Source organism: Anopheles moucheti, chromosome 3 (assembly GCF_943734755.1).
Source record: "Anopheles moucheti chromosome 3, idAnoMoucSN_F20_07, whole genome shotgun sequence".
Classification (NCBI taxonomy): Eukaryota; Metazoa; Arthropoda; class Insecta; order Diptera; family Culicidae; genus Anopheles; species Anopheles moucheti.
In genome coordinates, this window is record NC_069141.1 from 39385626 (window position 1) to 39403552 (window position 17927).

A 17927-nucleotide genomic window follows, 5' to 3' on the forward strand; every position below is an offset into this window, starting at 1 on the left:
GCATTTTTTTCATCGACTGGTGGAGATTTAAACGCATGCGCAAGACACGAAAATAATTTGCGTGGAACGATCGACATGGTGCGGATAGAGTTCTTAAAACAGAATGTTCAAAAATAACCACGTTTATCAAATAATGTTGCCATTATACTTACGTATTGTTTTATCAATAAAAATACTTTCGGATGGTGCTTGTTGCGAAACGAAAATCGCAAATTTAAGAGTCGAAAGACAATAATTAATTTGCTTTGCTGTTAGTATTTTCAGTTGTGTTTCATTTGTTTGTTTGTTCGTTTTTTTCTTACACTCTTGCCTTTACAACAAAGTATGTATGGTTTGTATGGAATTTCGTATCAGCCGGCGGAAAGTTTGAGCGAGATGAAGGACCCGCCCGCAATGATGGTCCAAGGACAATCCGTACGAAATATGTTTTGTGGATCGATCGATCGACGCGCGACAGGAACCGACTCTTGCACCGGGACTATCATAGGAAAATTGGACAAATGTGGTTGCAGATCATTTCAAGGGCCTCAATGCCCACCCCCACCTCCTCCTGCATCGTTTTTAAAATTAGAGGCCCCAACTATAATTCCGCCCTGGGCCTCCAAGGGGATTGATCCTCCACTGGGTTTGATAGTATGCAATGCAATAGTGATGGGCAATATGCAGCACGCACGATATCGCCAACAATGTTTTAGCAAGATGTTTCGCGATAAGGATCTCATTAAATCGTATGGATTTTCGAAAGGCGCCCCCAACACGGCGAGGCCATAGGCGACCGCCTACTCCGCCTACCGTTTGATCCGCTGCTGGGCTCAAGTGTCCATTTATAGAAATGACCCGCAAATCAAGTCACCTGACTTAACCTAATTGATACGAATTGAACTGAATACATATATTTACTATTCATTTAACTGCATAGCACAACATAGGAGGATCAAATAAACATCATTTTACCATTAATTGTGAACGGCATTTTTGCTCTTTCGAATGTAATACAACAAACAAACGCTCAAACACAACAGGGATTATATCATTTTCATGTTTAACTGAACATCTAGTGAATTATTATTCAATTGTTCTTTATTACTTTATTAAATATTTTTCATTACTTTTCTGAAAAAATGTATATATATAAATATATAGTAAATGTATATTGTTATTCTGTTACTTTTCTTCGTCATTTTTTGCATTCCACGCGCATTATATGTATGTGTGTATATGTGTATGTGTGGGTGTGTTTGCTTTTTGCTAATATTATTTCCTCCTTTCCCATTCGATTGCCTGTATCTTTTCAACGCATATCGCACACCCTTCATTGTTGTGTTACTTTGTAATGCTACTACAATGTTTTCGACCCTTGTTCGATTTTTTTGTTGATGTTTGCTTTCTTTTTTCTACCGTCTTATTTATCTTGTATAATGTTTGCTTAATTTTTGGTTTAACTTTCACTCTGATCCAGCAGTTGAATTCGTGTGTTGCCCATTCTATGTCTACGATGTTTGTGTGCGCGATCGCGCGTCTACCAGAGCTTGAAAAACATAAACTATACAACGACGAGTAGGGGGAGATTTTACATAAAATAGATCCACACTGTTTGATGGCGCAGAGCCGTACAATTGAATCGTACCCTGCCCGATTCTGAGAGCACACGCGATATTGTTACTTTAAGGTTTAGGAGCATATCAAATCAAACTCTACTTTACAATTACTAGCTGTCGTGTAACGATTGGGAAATTTATTTGGATGGTAATTGAAAACGTGGTGGACGTTTGTTTTTTTTTTGTTTGTTTTTGTTTAGCCTGGATTCCGGTGGTTAGTAAAGTAAAGAATTTGCTCGCCTGTACTCCCACAGTGAATAAAACGGTTCGATTCTATGTTCGGTGACTAGTTTACTTATGTTTGCTTGTTTTATGTGCTCCTTATGTTTCCACACATGCTGGTCCTGCGCTGCGCTATATATATATATATATATATCTCTAGCGCTGTGTGCTGCACCACGTATATGTATTGTGTACCACGTGTATTTTTGTGTTTCATTCCAGTTAGGTTCGCAATCGCAAAACTCATATATCGGTGGCGGTTATCAATGTTTTCATTCTAATTTTTCCGTCGTCCTAATCTGCAGCCGACAACACGATACACGCTGTGTGTGTGCATGAAACATGGGAACACAACTTGAAATAATTTGCCTAATCCATGCTGCACGCGTGATACCGATGCTCGATCGTTTTAACTGAATGCATCAACATGCATGATCAACATTCCCACACAGATATCTCCATCATCTGCTACCAATGACAAAATGATATTTGATGTTTTTGTCCAAAAAGAACAATAACAATAGGGATCTTCTATTCATTCGCCTTTTGTTTATCTAGGAGAAAAAGCACCATTATTACATACAAATATAGAGCCCCCGTTTCGGTTGCAACACGGCGCTATTAAATGCCGGTATAGACATTTTCATAACACTAGACTCTATAAGACCGACCTTTAGCTACGTTTTTTTGGAGTACAACTTTTAACGCATGCATCGATTAGCGGATTGTGTGTTGAATTGTTATCGCCACTAGTGCGCATTATTATGTTCTTCCTTCCACGGTTTTCTCCCAATTCTGCTAATATGGCAGTGTGTTGAATCTAATATGTATGCATGTATCGCTCATTCCCCATTCGATAACAGTTGTATGTTGCTTTTTTTACTAACCATCGATAGGATATATCATTATTATCGCAAGCATTTCACTAACACGGAGAGAAGAAAGGAATTGCATTTGCAAAAGATTATACTCTCCAGAGACGAGAGAAATTGTTTCGTTGAAGACGACTCGGATTAACTTGATGAACAAAACTCAGCATCACAGGTATTGCTCTTGCTCTACGCTTAATGTTCTACGATCGTGTAACAAACAGCAGCGATACGGGGACGAAGGTAAAATATTGTCCGAAGGAAAACATTAACTGAAACAATAACGCTGAATCACCATAACGCGGTTATGGTTACACATTTTGTCACACTGCACATGCGTGATAAACCAAAAAGAAACATACGATCGATCTACACTAACAACACCTTCCATCCTTTCGTGCTTTCTTCTTGGCATCACATTTAAGAATGTCCTATTTACAGCTGTTGTTTTATCGTTTGTTCACCTCCCGTCTTTAACTCGGAAGCTTGAAACGCGCTCTCGTAAAGAAATACATCTTTTCGTCATTTTCCCTTGTTAATGTCACTTTTTTGCTTGTTTTCTTTTATTTGCACATTATGTGTTGCAACATTTTCCATTTGTTCCGGAATGATAATATTTTTTTCTCTTTTTTTGTTATCGTTTTTTCATTGTTGATCGCATACACACCATTTGCATATACACACACAGTTGTTTGCGTTTGCTTCTAATATATCATTTACGCTTCTTTTATCAATCACAGCATAAATCTAAACCGATCTATTAATCACAATTGCTTGTATCTTTCAGATGGTTTTAACGACTTCTCGAAGTTTGCCAAACGGTTTATTCCTTTCGATTCTAAAGTTTTTGCTCATCACAATTACTCGTGACACGTCCAAATTGCACTCCACTGTGAAAGTGGCAATTCTATTTTTTAAAGAAAAACAAAACATGATTCAATTTAACTGCAACTTTTTCAAACCCCCCAGTAATTCTATAAAGAGTACCGGCGTGAAGAAAAACGCTCATTTTACGTGATTTGCACAACGCTTAGCCTGTAAGCTAATCGAGCCCCAGATTACACAATGTTGAATGGTAAATTAAATAACTCAAATACGAGTATGACAAACAGAGACATTTTTGGAACAATGTAATTCATATTGCTATAGTAAAATTGCGTAAACAAGTAAAACTGCCTAATGAATAACGTTTTGCACGATTACTATTACCAAACGACCAGAGTATGTGCAAAGGTTAAAAAATAAAAAAAACTGAAATCCAAACATAAATCACCCTCAAGTGTTTGTTCCTGGAAGAAAGCGGAGAACGTATGCCTGTGGCTTTCTACAAGCGCCAAATTCACAAGCTCGGGTCTGACAAGCTTCGATTCGGACCTATACTTTTCTCGAGAGCGTTATTCTTCCTGTGGGACATTTTTGCAACGAAACATTACTGTTGCTTATCGATACGTAAACTAAATTTGGGACTATCCGGTATAATGGTAACCACTTTCAGTTCGTTCGGGGACTCGAGCAAATTTTTCGCATGGGCAGCGGCCGTATCACAGTCCGTGCGGCGGGATATCAGCAGCCGGATGTCCGTATGAAGCGACAATTTTCCAGATCGCGATGTTTGAAACCTGGAACCACCGAAGGGAAGAGCATGGTAGCGAGTTCTCAATTATTTGTCCAATTATTGCTTAGCGAAATACTTAAAAAAGCAAAAGAAGATAGTTCTTACCGCAAATGGATCGCATAACGAAGTAGCTTCATTTGTTCAGCATTGCTAAGTTGTTCGATGTTTTTGCCGAGCAGCTTAAGGCTGCTGTCGTCGCAAGCGAGTATGCGCTGCCGTATGAAGGTAGTGGACATTGCTGGCATATCTCGAAAATCGTACGGAACGACAAACATCCGCACCACCGTTCCCAAGGGGTTGAGCAACGTTGCTTGGACGGTGCCGGTGCGCGGTATTGAATATCCCTTTCTTGGAAGACGTAATTCACACTAGAAAAAAAAAAAAACAAACAGACACAATGGGTTAAAGAACGAGTTTTTACTCAAGCCGGAAGCCTTGTTGTGCCACACACTTACCACATACGGTGTGGTTAAATGTTGCCCAGGGAGCTCGTAGAAATAGGATGCTGCTGGTATGGTAAGTTGCGTCGGACAGAAGCTACCAGAAGCACCAAGCAGCACCTTAAAATCAGCAACCTGGTATTTTGGGGTGAGACGACGTTGCAGCAGTGACTCTTCTAGCGTTCCCAGCATTGGTGCACGGCCAAACTTGAATAAATTCCTGTTCAGCACCTTACTCAACATCTGCGCCGTGGGTAGAAGACATGCTGGGGAACGCGCCGTATAACGACCCATCTTCAATGCCGACCCAACGGTACCATCCTCAATCGGCAGTTGTTGATGTCCTGAGAGCGGACTGCAATAGCTACCACCGTTCGATGAATCCAGCAAGTATGACGACAGATCATCATCCGATAGTTGTTCATCCGAACCGATCGATGATCTCTCTGAGAAGGAAGATCGCTCCGAAGGATAACGCGTACGATGGTGACGTTGTGCATTTCGGAAAAAGCGTGGCGAAAGAGCACCACCACCAGATGGTGGCGAGAATGGAAATGCCGGGGCTGATTTAGATTTAACCGTACCCGAAACAGGACTAACAGGTGTTTCCTCAAAATCATAACGAAACAACCCGGTACTGGACGTGCCATTCACATTACGCGTACTTTTCGTGCAATGACCGAACGTTCCTGCGCCATCGATCGCAATTGGAGATGTTGCGGGAAAGGAGGTCGATGTGGCCGGGCTACTTCCGCTCGTAAAGCCGGAGTCATCGCGTGCCAAAGGAGATAAACAAAACACGTAATTGAGGTTGATTTTCGAGGATGGTTTATGTGGTACATGCTGCTGCTTTGGGTTACTGCAACAGTCCTCTTTTCCGTTGGTCGCATTAGTTTCCGCTGATAGTCTGGTGTTCCCAATTGCAGTACAACTCAGAATTTGTTTTTTATGAGGTGAAACGCTGCTGGCCGTGCTTACAGAACAATCCGTCTCTGAACAACTGATATATAGTGGTTCCTTACAATCTTTACCATTCGCTGCTGCCGGTGTCGAAGTATGAGGTCGATGACAACGTGTAATTTGATGTCCACATTTCCCTGTCGTTCCCTGCACGTGTGAACGTTCATCATTGGTCGAACGACGATTAGCAACACAGCCACACATTTTGTGTGCACTACGCTCTTTCGAAAACACATGATCGTTCTCATTATCACCGCCATTACTGCCATCATCCTCGGTGCTGTCCTCTTCAGTGGCTTGATTACGATCATTGATAGCGTACGCCCTGGTTCCCGTGGTTATCGTGTCAATCACATCTTCAGAGAACGCACGCCTGTAAGATTTCATCTGCTCGAAGGTAAAAACACCATTTCCAACCGTACCCGTCGAACTGCTCAGCATCGGACTATCACTCGGGCTAAGATCTTCACCGTCCGGATACAGCATACCATGGCCTTCGTTCAGTCCATGGACAGAATGAACGGTATCGCCAACACTGCTTTCACACCTAGCTGCGCTATGGCCGCTTATCGTGGACGTTGTGCTGGAGGAATCGGGAATGGTAAGATGTCCGACTAGACTCTCCGACAGCGTTCGTCGACAACCGGGTGGGGCGGTTCCACAATCCAGTACAGTGGTGGTAGTGATCATATTTTTCTTCACCGCTTCCTTTTTCGAGGAGTACGAAACTGGCGACGGCCCTTTAAAGGCTAACGACGAGGATAACAGCGTAGTAAGGTTTAGTTTAAAATTATGCTTCGTTTTTTGTCGCTTGCACAGTCGACAGTCACCTAAATCTAGCTTCTTTTCCTTGCTGAAGGTATCACAATCGCTTGATTCACATTTTGCTGCCAATTTGATACTGTCCCTGTCCTCCTTCTCGTTGCGCCCGGCCTCTATCTGCTGGCCATGCTGCATGTTGGCGACAATCTTAACTCCACCGCCACTGCCACCGTTCACTGTTACACACTCAACGATGTTGTTGTTCGCAGTGGTGTAGTTGTTGTTGTTTAACGCCATATGTCCATGCCCATTTTTAGCGATCTCTTGCTTCTCGCTATGCTGCTCTCCGGACCCGTTTAGCATGGCAGTTCTTTGAATGGCTTGAAGGAGCAGATCTCCCTGTTGGAGGATGGGAGAATCAATTGCACGATTCCTTTTCTGGGTACTGCTGTCGTCATCCTCATCGCCCTCATATCCATCTCCTCCGACAATGAAACACGGTCGACGAACAGCGGTGTTGGGCAAATCGTAACTGCTCACATCGGCACAATTCGCCCTCGGCTTTTGGACGACGCTCGAAAAGCTACCTTCATCCATCGGCACATCGTTTCGTGTCTGCCTAACACATCCCACAGGCGCTGCTGGACCCTTATCACAGTTTTCATTGATAATATTGTAAGTCCTATAGTAATCGTTAAAATATTGCATATATCTATCACGGTTTGTGCTGCTAATGCTGCTACTAGCGTGGTTGATGTTTTGGCTAACTTCCGTACCTTTCCGTACCTGTTTATCGCCCATCGCAGAGGATTCAGTTACGCCGCTTCCGTTTGCTTCCCGCGCACGATTGTTGCAATCGTTGCAAACCGGTGCCACTGTGGGATCGGTTTGTGTGGCTACGGACACGACCGGCGGTATCATATCGTTCGATAAACCTGATGTGGCGGTTTGGGTGGATTTTGAGTTGGTAGCGATTGGATGAAAACGGTCATCACAAACCATCATTGCCTGATGATGATCGTTTGAGGAGTAAAGCGGAGGCTGAATCGAGTTGATCGAGGATGTCAATGCATTACGGCAGGTTCCGTTGCTGCACCCATCGTTTGCAATCATGCTGACACCATTGTTTAATCCTAGGGTTCCTGCGGCGGCTGACGAGTGCTTCGCTCCTGCGTTGAGAACAACCTGACCACTGATGTAACTTTTCGCTGATAAGTAAGATGAACCGTCTGTTGATGAACCATTCCGATCGCAGACACTGCCACCCGCGCTGCTAGTATTACTCCCAGTGGAGTTGCCATTACTGTTCCCGTCTGCGGTATTACCTGTTTTCTTTTTCCTTTCACGCTTCAACATCCTTTTCCGGTACTTAAGCAGCTGTTTCTCGCGGTGGCTAATGGCGGCCGATGTTAGCAGCAAACTGTCGTCACCACCAACGTCACCATCACCTCCATCGCCTTCAGCCGCCCCTTCCATCATGGATGGATCGTACTCATCCTCCTCTTCCTCCAGCTCCACACGGAAAGCGCATCGATGTTTGCCTTTCTCGTGACATGGCAAAGGTATGCGATCGACTTGCTGCTGCTTCTGCAAACACGCAATCATTTTCGCTGCATCCAAGGCGGCATCGATACCCGGTATGCGGTCAAGCCGTGGTAAGCTTTTCAGACAGACCTGAATTACAAAATTTTCCGCCACGCTCGCATCAGGGAAGTTGTGTACATTCGGCTTCTCGTTAAAACAGGCTGTATTGTCGTATGTTCGAATGCGAAACAGAATATCGAGCTTTGCCTGCGGCAATGAAAAGCGAGCAGAACCACCGCCAGCTTTGCAGACGCCCGCAGGGATTATCTTTTTTATGCGTGGATGCGAGAAAATGTCCGGTTCTAGTGATTTCTTTATCAGATCGGTCCAGGCGGATATTTGTGAAAAGTACAGCTGACTACGTATGGCCGCACACAGTGACTGGATGGTCATGGTCGCCGGAGATTTTCTGCACATTAACGAAAGAAGAAACAGGTAATTAATTAAAAACCAGGAAAAAAAATGCGGGAGTTAGCAAATGGGTTGGAGATTACTTACGTCATTACCAGCTTCAGAATCCATTGCTCCAAAAGAATGGTGTGGTTTTCTGGCCCAAGATAAACCTCGATACAAACTGCTTCACCGTTCGTGAGGATAGACGAAAGCTGCTTGAAATAAACTTGCCAGCGAAGGCACTGAAATGGAGCAGAAGCGGAAATGTGTGATTCATCGTTGCTTGCAAGCGCGTAATATGTTTCGGACAACTTACGTATTTGTTGCGATAGCTGCAGTGATGCTCCGGTCCGTCAGCCGTGTCCGGTTTGGTGAGTCCGATTTTCTTTAGAAACTGTTCACAGTGGGGTCCTTCCCGCGGGCCCGACGACGTTTGCAGCTTAGAGGAAGCATAGCCCATCGCTGGCTTGCGGGGCTGACCAGAGCTGACCGATGCCGACGACGACGACGACGACGGTGTGGCAGAAACCGATGACGAGGTGGAGGAAAAGTTTATGAAGCTATTGCCGATCGGATGGTTCTTGATGGGCGACACGGTACCAAGTACGTTCATTTTCTCGAATCCACTATAGATGACGACACCAGCGGTAGCGGTAGAAATTGGCAGCTCGTGCGGAAACCACGATGCAGTCGATGACGATGATGATGAGGAGGACGCTCGAGCGACTGGATCGTGCGGAGATACCACACTAGGGAATGAATCGTAAATTTCCCTTTCATGTCTGCGCCCGCTCGACAAACGGTTCGGTTCGCCCGACACCGTCACCAGCTGCTGCACCTCGTTCTTGCTCGTGCTCGGACAGGAGGAGCGAATTTGCTGCAGCTTCAGGTTGATTCGTTGCGATTCGTTCGGTGTATGGCAGCAGGTCCAGGCTAGCGATTTCTGTGATTCATTGATGGCCATTAGACTGCACTGCTGAAGCGAGGACGCTCCACCGGCGCTCTCGCTCGTACGCCTTTGCCCACAAAACCCACCACCTTCCTCCTCATCGTCGCCACCTGCCGATCCGGAACCTGTTGCAGATCCTCCGCCTGCTCCTCCACCACCGCTGCCATTTCCATGACCACCGATGGGCACGCTCGAGGTGGCACAAACCGTGGTCGACGCATTGATCGAACTGTCATCAAGTGCGGATGATCTTCCTTCCAGCACAAGAGATGCGATGCCGATTGAAACTGGAATGGCAGGATGTTTAGGAGATATGGAGCTACCGCTGTGCATCTAAAATGAAGAAAAAAAAATAACAAACAGTATTTAGTTAGTAAAATTCATTACACTTTACGAACAACATGGCGTATAATGATTAAAATAAGTACACAAACATAAATATTGCTTTTACATTCAAATTGCTTTGGTGTGCAATCAGTGCATTTCGTCAAAGCACTGCCACGCGAAAGAGTAATTGTTGTCTAACGAGTTTCCAGTGGCCTTCGGACGGCGTACAACACGCAAAAGACAACGAAACTTTAATCCGCATGGAAACATAGCCCGTAAAACATAAGCCTCTCGCCTCCCCCACTCCACCCTCCTGATCGAGAGAACGACGAAGTAATAGCGAACACACCCACCAACCTTCACACAAAGTGTAAATGCGAGTGACTGGACGCGCTGCAGGTGATATATGGCGACATATATGGCGCTCTTTAGAAAAATCCTACAAGCCTACCCGTGGTCTTTACAACACCATCAATCGGGAGACGATTTCTGGTCGGTACGTTTTTAGGTCGATTTCATTTCAATGGGACTGGATATTGGTCGTGTAACAGTGACTGTTTGTCATTCCTCCACGTGCCCAAGCGTGAGTATAGTTAGTGCTGCCTGGTTTACGAGGTCAGTGGAAAGCTCAGCACCTGGTTTCGCGATGCTGGCGCGGACAGTCGCAACACTCGCAAATGACCGTGAATTGATGAAGACACACACACACGGGGCATGTTTCTGTGCCAAGTACGCCAACCAGCGAAAAAACGGATGGCGACTGTTGCAATTGGCAACATTCCACCTGCTCGCCAGTGTTTAAAATACGAAAGTGAAAAAACAAGACATACCTAAATGTCACACACGTTCCTTCTATTTGGCGTTTTCGGTACGTGGGCATTTATAGATGAGCTGAGCTGTGAGACAGTTTCAACTAGGAAGTACAAATCTGACAAAACACATGGACATGGTGCTTTCGCTGCTTGATTGAAGAATTCTGGGCTTTCTTACACAATTTTCGATTTTTTTAAATAACCTTAGATACAGAAACATACACAAACTATACAAAAAAAACCTTTCGTATGCTGTGATAGCGTGATATGGAAATGAACTTATTATAAGGAACGCTACGCTCCACACAGAGAGTGAAAGGGAATTGAAACTCGAAAGTAAAGAGAAAAAAAATGCACCAGAAGAAAACAGTCCGCCGCTACCCGTGGCCGCTGAAGCACTCTCGTTGAAATTCTCCGTTTCGATGGACGGAAAACGTCTTCATAGCGTTAGGGAAATGCGAGTTCCACAACCGTGACGCCACACCACCGCCGCCGCTTGTCCCACTTCGCTCAGCGGGACACACGTCCCTCCACCCAGCGCGCACGATCTCACGCCTCTCGCGCGTATGTTGAAAGCGGCCCAAAGATGCAGCGTAACGCGAGCGAAGGAAACAACGGAGGGAAGCAGTAGGGAAATATTGTTGCTTCGGGTGGCCCCATTTGGTGCGTGTGTTTTCTTATGTACATCGCACACAGCGACACAATGCTGTACGCACCAGGGCGCAGGGGTAGGGATTCTAAAAAGGGAGCGTGTGTTAACGTTCTAGGGGTCTTTAGTAGGTGTAGGGCCCATTGGTGGAAGTTGATGCTGATGGCACGAGCTGTTGGACATACAAAACGGGGCAGTGAAAACTAGGTCACGAAGCGTGCCACCTTCTTGGTGCTCTTAAGAACCTACTTTGCTCACCCCCAATAGGTGGCGGGGCAAACGAAAATCCCGAAAGATAGATAGAACTGTTTTACTGTTTCAGGGACCTTTTATTGTTTGCTACATAATGCGTAAACCATGGTTTGATCGCTTGCGCTACACGAAGCTAATTCCGGGGGCGCATTTGATTAGATTCGTGGCTTCGTTGATCTTTCGTAATGCAATTGAACATAATTGAAACATGATTGACCTCATAGAACATTGCATTCAATGGCATACACACACACATGCGTGTGCGTTAATAGTATTAAAGTACTATCAATCACAAACGTAGCGAGTTATGAAGGAACCTCGACAAAATTATACAAAATATGCACATATTTAGCGCTACCATATAGCATTGGGTCGGAAATAAAACTGATCCACTCCAATAACCATGAAATCCACCAAACGCTGTTCGCTCACAGTCACGCTCAATCGTTCCTTCTCGCTCTCTTTCTCTCGGTCTCTCTCCGGTTCCCTCTGCTTCCTCCCTCTGCAGTCAATTTTCTCAACTGTCCGCGAACGGGGATTTGCCGTGTATTTTGCTTGAGAAATCATATGTTTTTCTGCGCCTGTATTCGTGACCATGTGCCCGCACAAGCTATGTGAATAAGCACGCCCCGTGCCCTCCCCACCACCCCCAAACAACCCCATCTACCCGTTATGTATTATCGGTTGGGGGTTGAAGCATATCGTGCTGAGAAGTAGGAAGTATGCTGCAGGCGAAATCCACGAGAGAAGAGAATCGACTGGCTTATGAAATCAAGCCGAAACGTGGTGATGAGCGAAACCAACAAAGGGAAGAGCACACACACACAATGTTGTGCGTCACACGGGCCAGGGAAAATTCAAACCCCAATATACCATCTTCATTCCGTATCTATTGTGGTGAGGTCATTGCAAAACCGACGGAAGGAGAAGGAAACTGACGGTGGAAAACGGTACACAACCGTAGAACACCATATGTAAAAGGGTGCGAATCGCTGGGTTTCCCTCACTCTCGTGCTGGATAACAGTTGATTTCCTATGTACAACGCGCGCGATTTGTTTCTGCTCTTTGTTCGTGGCACGGACGGCGGCGGCACGGTTTGCCATCAGGTGCGGTAACACAACACGTGATTTGGTTGGAACTTAAATTGTCATCGTCAGCTTCAGCATCATCAACATCATCATCATCGTGCCGATCGAACTGGAGAAGGAGTAGTCACAATGTTCGGTAGGACACCCAACACTATTCGAACTAACGCAAATGTCATCCAGTAAATCATCCGTCAACACCAATACACGACAACTAAACGGTGGAACTAACACGATACTGGGATTGCGGCAACGGTTTTGACGTCGATGTCTATTGCAAAGTAGCGATGACTTTTAAAGGTGCTTTTTTGAAGAAATTAATTCCATCTGGCTTAAACCAGATTTTTGGTATTAGAGGTAGTAGAGGTATCTAAATGCAGACTCCGACTGGACCAAAACTCAGAAACCCTTAAAAGTACCTAGCTAGTTCAGCGACACCAAAAATAACTAATCTTTACCGGCAAACATTAGTGAACATTAGTAAGTAAGATAATGTGATTTTTTTAATTATTTTTACTTATGAATTGGCTACCAAAGGGTGATAGTGACATCTGTACATCAAAAGCTACATCGCGATTTAGGCATTGTGTTTAACCTTCAAGTAGGCAACCGGATACCCGGGTATTTTTTTCAACTTTAAACTGCAATTACTTGTGATTCATTGCTTGTATTGACCTGAAAATTTCTGTAGACTCCCATCTTTTTATATCCGATTTTTTGGTGCATAAATTGTAAATTTCAACAAGCAGTATGTATTTTATTTTGATTTATTTTAAACTTTATTACGTAAGTTGACAACCAGCATACCCGGGTATTCCATACATTTTGTATGGAGAATGACGTTTCTCTTCTTCTTTTTCTTCTTCAAATTTAATCGATTTAAAAAAAATTTTTATTCGTTAGAACGGCCTGGCCGTATCGACTATCGATTTAAAATTTGAAACGGATCGTTAGTTTAATCATAACATAGAAGAACATAATTAATGAATGAAATAGATTTTAGATACGCACAAGCAACAAAAAGTCTAGAATAAATGAATAAATTGTAAATAAATACATTACATAAAATTAAACGTATAAAGACAATGATTATGCTGAATTAGCGAAAATGTAAACAATGGATTGTAATACAACGCATATCCTATTACTTGTTTCTTTTTTATATTATAATATGTGTGATATAAAAAATGTATATAATATCGCATTATAGTTCTATATTCATTTAACGTTCCGATTTTCAAAGAATTGCAAGAATTTAATGTATAGAAAGCATTGTTTACCTACAAAAACCGTTAATTGTATACGTCAAAACGTATGGAATACCCGGGTATGCCGGTTGCCAACTTACGTGTGTAAATTTGGTTGACAACTCTACGGTTAAGGCCATGATTATTTAAAAGTGTCCTATAGTTATTGAAATCATGGACTCATTAGCCTTAAAGCACCCACATTTTAAGGAGAAATTAAAACAAAGTCACTGAAGGGTGTAGAAATGAGTTTTAATTTTCCTGCACCTTTTTCTCTCTTCATGGCAAGACGTCAATATGAAAAGAAGAAAATAGATCGACCCACGCAAAGATCGGTTTGAGGAAAAACCCCTTCGAGAGAGGGTTGTGACGCAGATGGTACACTTCTTCCATTCCATTCCTTGATGCCCGAAGACTCACACACTGGGAACCACCACCAGTAATTCACAGTTCATTTAACTCAAATCTACTGTCAACGACATTCTGGCTGAAGGCCTCCCCCGGCAGTTTGGATTCTTTGCGTAAGAAGATCAATACACGTCTTTTAGCACTTTCACGGCACAGCATGAAACAACGACGGAAAAAGGGCAATGAATGGCGGCGCGAGACCCATATTTGAACTATCCCAAGGAGATGGGGATCCAGACAGACACGGGCAGATGTTGACCGCTCGTCCTTCGGAAGGTGCTCGTCCTACACACCCATTGATGGAACACATATCGAACACATGGCTACTACGTACGTTTTACACGCTTTCCGGGGTTGGCGCGGTGAAAGCGCTTGTTGCTACCGGAAGATTCAGAAGTTCAACCAGCTACAATCGAGAGACTGACAAACTACCAATCATGTTTATTTTCTTCCACCAAGTCGTACTATTCGCTGTGCTACAAAATCAGCATGCGCAAGGGCAGTGTAGATCTTGCGTTACCCGCTTGCGTCGCCTTATCGGGCGGCTGCGGTTATAATGCGATAACCTTTTCGGTGATTGTCCCTAAGTCCAAAACCGAATCCCTCCCCCCTGTGAAGCATAGGTACGCTGCATTTCAAGAGCTGTGTGTAAGAGTGTATTGGAAGCTTCGTTGCAAATATTTTCAGCCTCGAATAATCCTCGTAAACTTAAAAAGAGAAGGAAAAATATGCTCACAAAACTGGTGAAAACTGGTTTTTGGGGATCGTATGAAGAAAGAATGAAGTTATCAACACGTTTTAATCACTCCGACATGGAAGGGGCAAAGGTAAGGGCAGTGAAGATACGTCCAACGGCAGCGAAGTGCGATTGCGCGAGAATGCTGTTTGTATTATGTTAGGCCCGTTGTGTATATAAATAACGTCGGGGTTCGATTCAACAAACTGCAAAACTTCGTGTTAGACTTTACTTGCGCTGGTGGTATGTGAAGTGTGTAAAGTCAGCCGAGTGGTGCTTCACGGCCTACGGAACGCTCGCTCATTCCAGAGACGCATTCGAATGATAATGTAGTAAACGATGGAAGCCATAGAACAAGCGATCAGGCGCTAAAAGCGTGTTCCAAACTGCGACACAATTAGCGTGAACCGAACATGCTACTGTTGTGCATCCATGTCTCCGCCGTTTGTCCTTTTCAAGACCTTAGCCCTTCGCTTGTGATGCATCAATCTTTCTCATGTTAGGAAACTTAAAATAACACTTAAGTATGTGGATGAAATAAATCAGCTTTAAATTATTAACCTAATGTAGACCTTAAAATGGTTGACTGTTTAGGATAAGTTCCAGCAATTCATAAACGCCCTTCAAATGCCACACACAGTATGGCACAGAAAATGCAACAAAAACACGCAGTCTGAGTGCGCCTGGCAGAATGTGGTACTATTTTTAATGGCACGTGCTGCTATCTAGCGCACACCCGTTGCCAGCGAACGTTATACTAGTTCAAAAATACACATATAAATAAAGCCAACACAACAAGTACACCCAAACCTCCGTTCTGCGATCCAAACCAACCGAACCGCGTGGTGGTATCGTTACACCGCAGGAAAGGAAGGTGGGAAAAGCAAGAGAGAGAGAGAGAGAGATTTTCCCTTCGGACCGGTTTTGTCCGACCACCTCATGCAATACCACCCTGCCGGGTGGGGTTGAACAGAGAAAACAGCTCTACCTGCCCAGCTAGAAATACGCAACAAGTTAAGGTAACACGTTTCGTAAAGTTAAGCCCCTTATTCCTTGGCCCCCGGTTGGAGACGGACAAGAAAGATTCCAGTGAAAGTTAATTATGCGAAGAAGACGCTGGTGACGATGATAATCAATTGAGCTAATTGATGTTGATTGCGAAAAAGGGTAATATACCCACTGGCATACAGATCGTAAAAAAGCACCTGAAACCCGTCACGAAAGATTATCTTTAGCGGATGCTGCATAGGACGGTTGAATGCTAGGGATCATACGTGAACGAATTTAGTATCTATTTGAAAAAAACACTACCATAAGATATGATGAAAACGTAATGGAAATATGTGTAATGGAACTGAAAAGGTTTCACATTTAACTTTTATTTATTCACCATATTCCTAATGCTTTCGTTGCTCATCCCCTACTCCACGAATGTACAGCCTTGAATTTTAATTGATCTAACCTTCTTCCAACACGGGTGACTCGGTGGTGTATTGGTACTGGCGTCGGTTCTCAGACGACCGGACCGGAACCAAATCTCATCCGAGCATATTGATCCACGGGACGGGATTGGTTATTCAGCAGAGAGGGTTAGTAAAGTCAAGGCAAGCCAGAAAAAAAACACATACAAGGTCTCCTGAGGTTGTGTACAACAAAAATTAGAAGAAGCTTTGAAGGCACACGCCTCTCAAATCCATGCTAAATCTTTCCATAACATCATAATTTACTCTACGGTGGCAAACCAACGCGTGGCAATTTTATGACAGTTTACTGTAAGTCAGTGATCGCGTCGAGAGCTACAAAGCAGCACAGCGAAAGGTACCTTTCGCTGATCGATAATCATGTCCACAAGTCAGTGTGGGTCAGCGTATGGGTCTCGCTTGAGAGTGAGACGGTGTCGAAACATACTACCGTCGTAAAAGGGTGCCACGGTGCACACATTAAAGTACTTTTCTCCGTTACAACACACACACGCACACATTGCCCCATCTATGTGCGAACATTCGCATTAATCGTTTGTGCGTGGATGATGATCGCGATCGGTTGCGGCCATCGCAAAAGGTTGCTCTAAACGGATGAACTAAATTAGAAACCATCGACCGTCCAAGACGGCTCACCGATACATGACACAGTTCTATTTTTGAGCGACATGCGAAGAAGAATGTTCTGCTGCTAGCGGTTGGCATGGTGGTGGTGCTATGTGTTTTGATCATAATTTTTCTTTTAAGGAGTTTACACCAATTGAATAAGTTTATTTTTTTCCACGCTGTGTTCAAACATTTAAAACCCCTCCTATGAACCTACCAAGATATTACGTTTGTTCAGTACTGCCGATCGAAACGTTTCACTTCATTAGTGTGTATTTCGTACGCTCGACAAGAATCAAAAAAAGACAAAACCCACGATATTTAATAGATATGACGACTGCATCTAAGTACACATCAAGGCCGACAACAAGAGCCACACACACCGAAGGCGAAATATCTCATACTTCACCGCAACATTATCAACCGTTCAACCGCAAGGTCAACGATTTATGTTCTGCTGTTATCGTGTTGGAAAATTTGGTCGAGGTTCGAGTCGTTTTTTAATGAGTGGAGGCCGCCCCGATCCGGTAGAATTTGTGCTACAGAAAGGAACAGCGAAAAGCAAACGGAATTAATGAGAATAGAAAATGTAACAATAGATACTTCCCATCATGTGCTTCCATCCAACCTCACACGATACTGCTTTATATATTTGGGCAATAGCACACAAAAAAAAACTTTAAAGCATTTTAAGGCCACCGTTGCGGCATGGCGAATACATCTTTGGGGATGTTTTTTTCTTTATTTAGGCATGCGGTTGCTTTATGTTTGCTCCCTGTATGGCAACGCTTCAAACTCCTATGAACGGTAAGGTCTAACGTTGCAACTTTAACTTTTTCAATTTCGATCGAAAATTTAATGTTGTTTTTTTTATTCATGTAGGGCGGCCAGGCCATATTGCTTAAATCTATTGGAATTTTAACCAAAAAAA

At 43.8% G+C, this 17927-nt stretch overlaps 1 protein-coding gene across 1 annotated transcript in view; it reads right to left on the reverse strand.

The window, feature by feature from the left end:
* Positions 1–1041: 1041 nt before the first annotated feature.
* The window catches only part of LOC128305854 (uncharacterized), a 33057-nt gene continuing 16171 nt past the window's right edge, over positions 1042–17927 (reverse strand). The window contains exons 2-6 of the mRNA XM_053043472.1: positions 8760–9725; positions 8549–8685; positions 4760–8459; positions 4410–4672; positions 1042–4308 (exon numbers count right to left, since the gene is read on the reverse strand). Of these exons, the coding sequence (XP_052899432.1) occupies positions 4119–4308; positions 4410–4672; positions 4760–8459; positions 8549–8685; positions 8760–9725 (5256 nt within the window). The 3' untranslated portion in view covers positions 1042–4118. The remainder of the gene's footprint in view (positions 4309–4409; positions 4673–4759; positions 8460–8548; positions 8686–8759; positions 9726–17927) is intronic.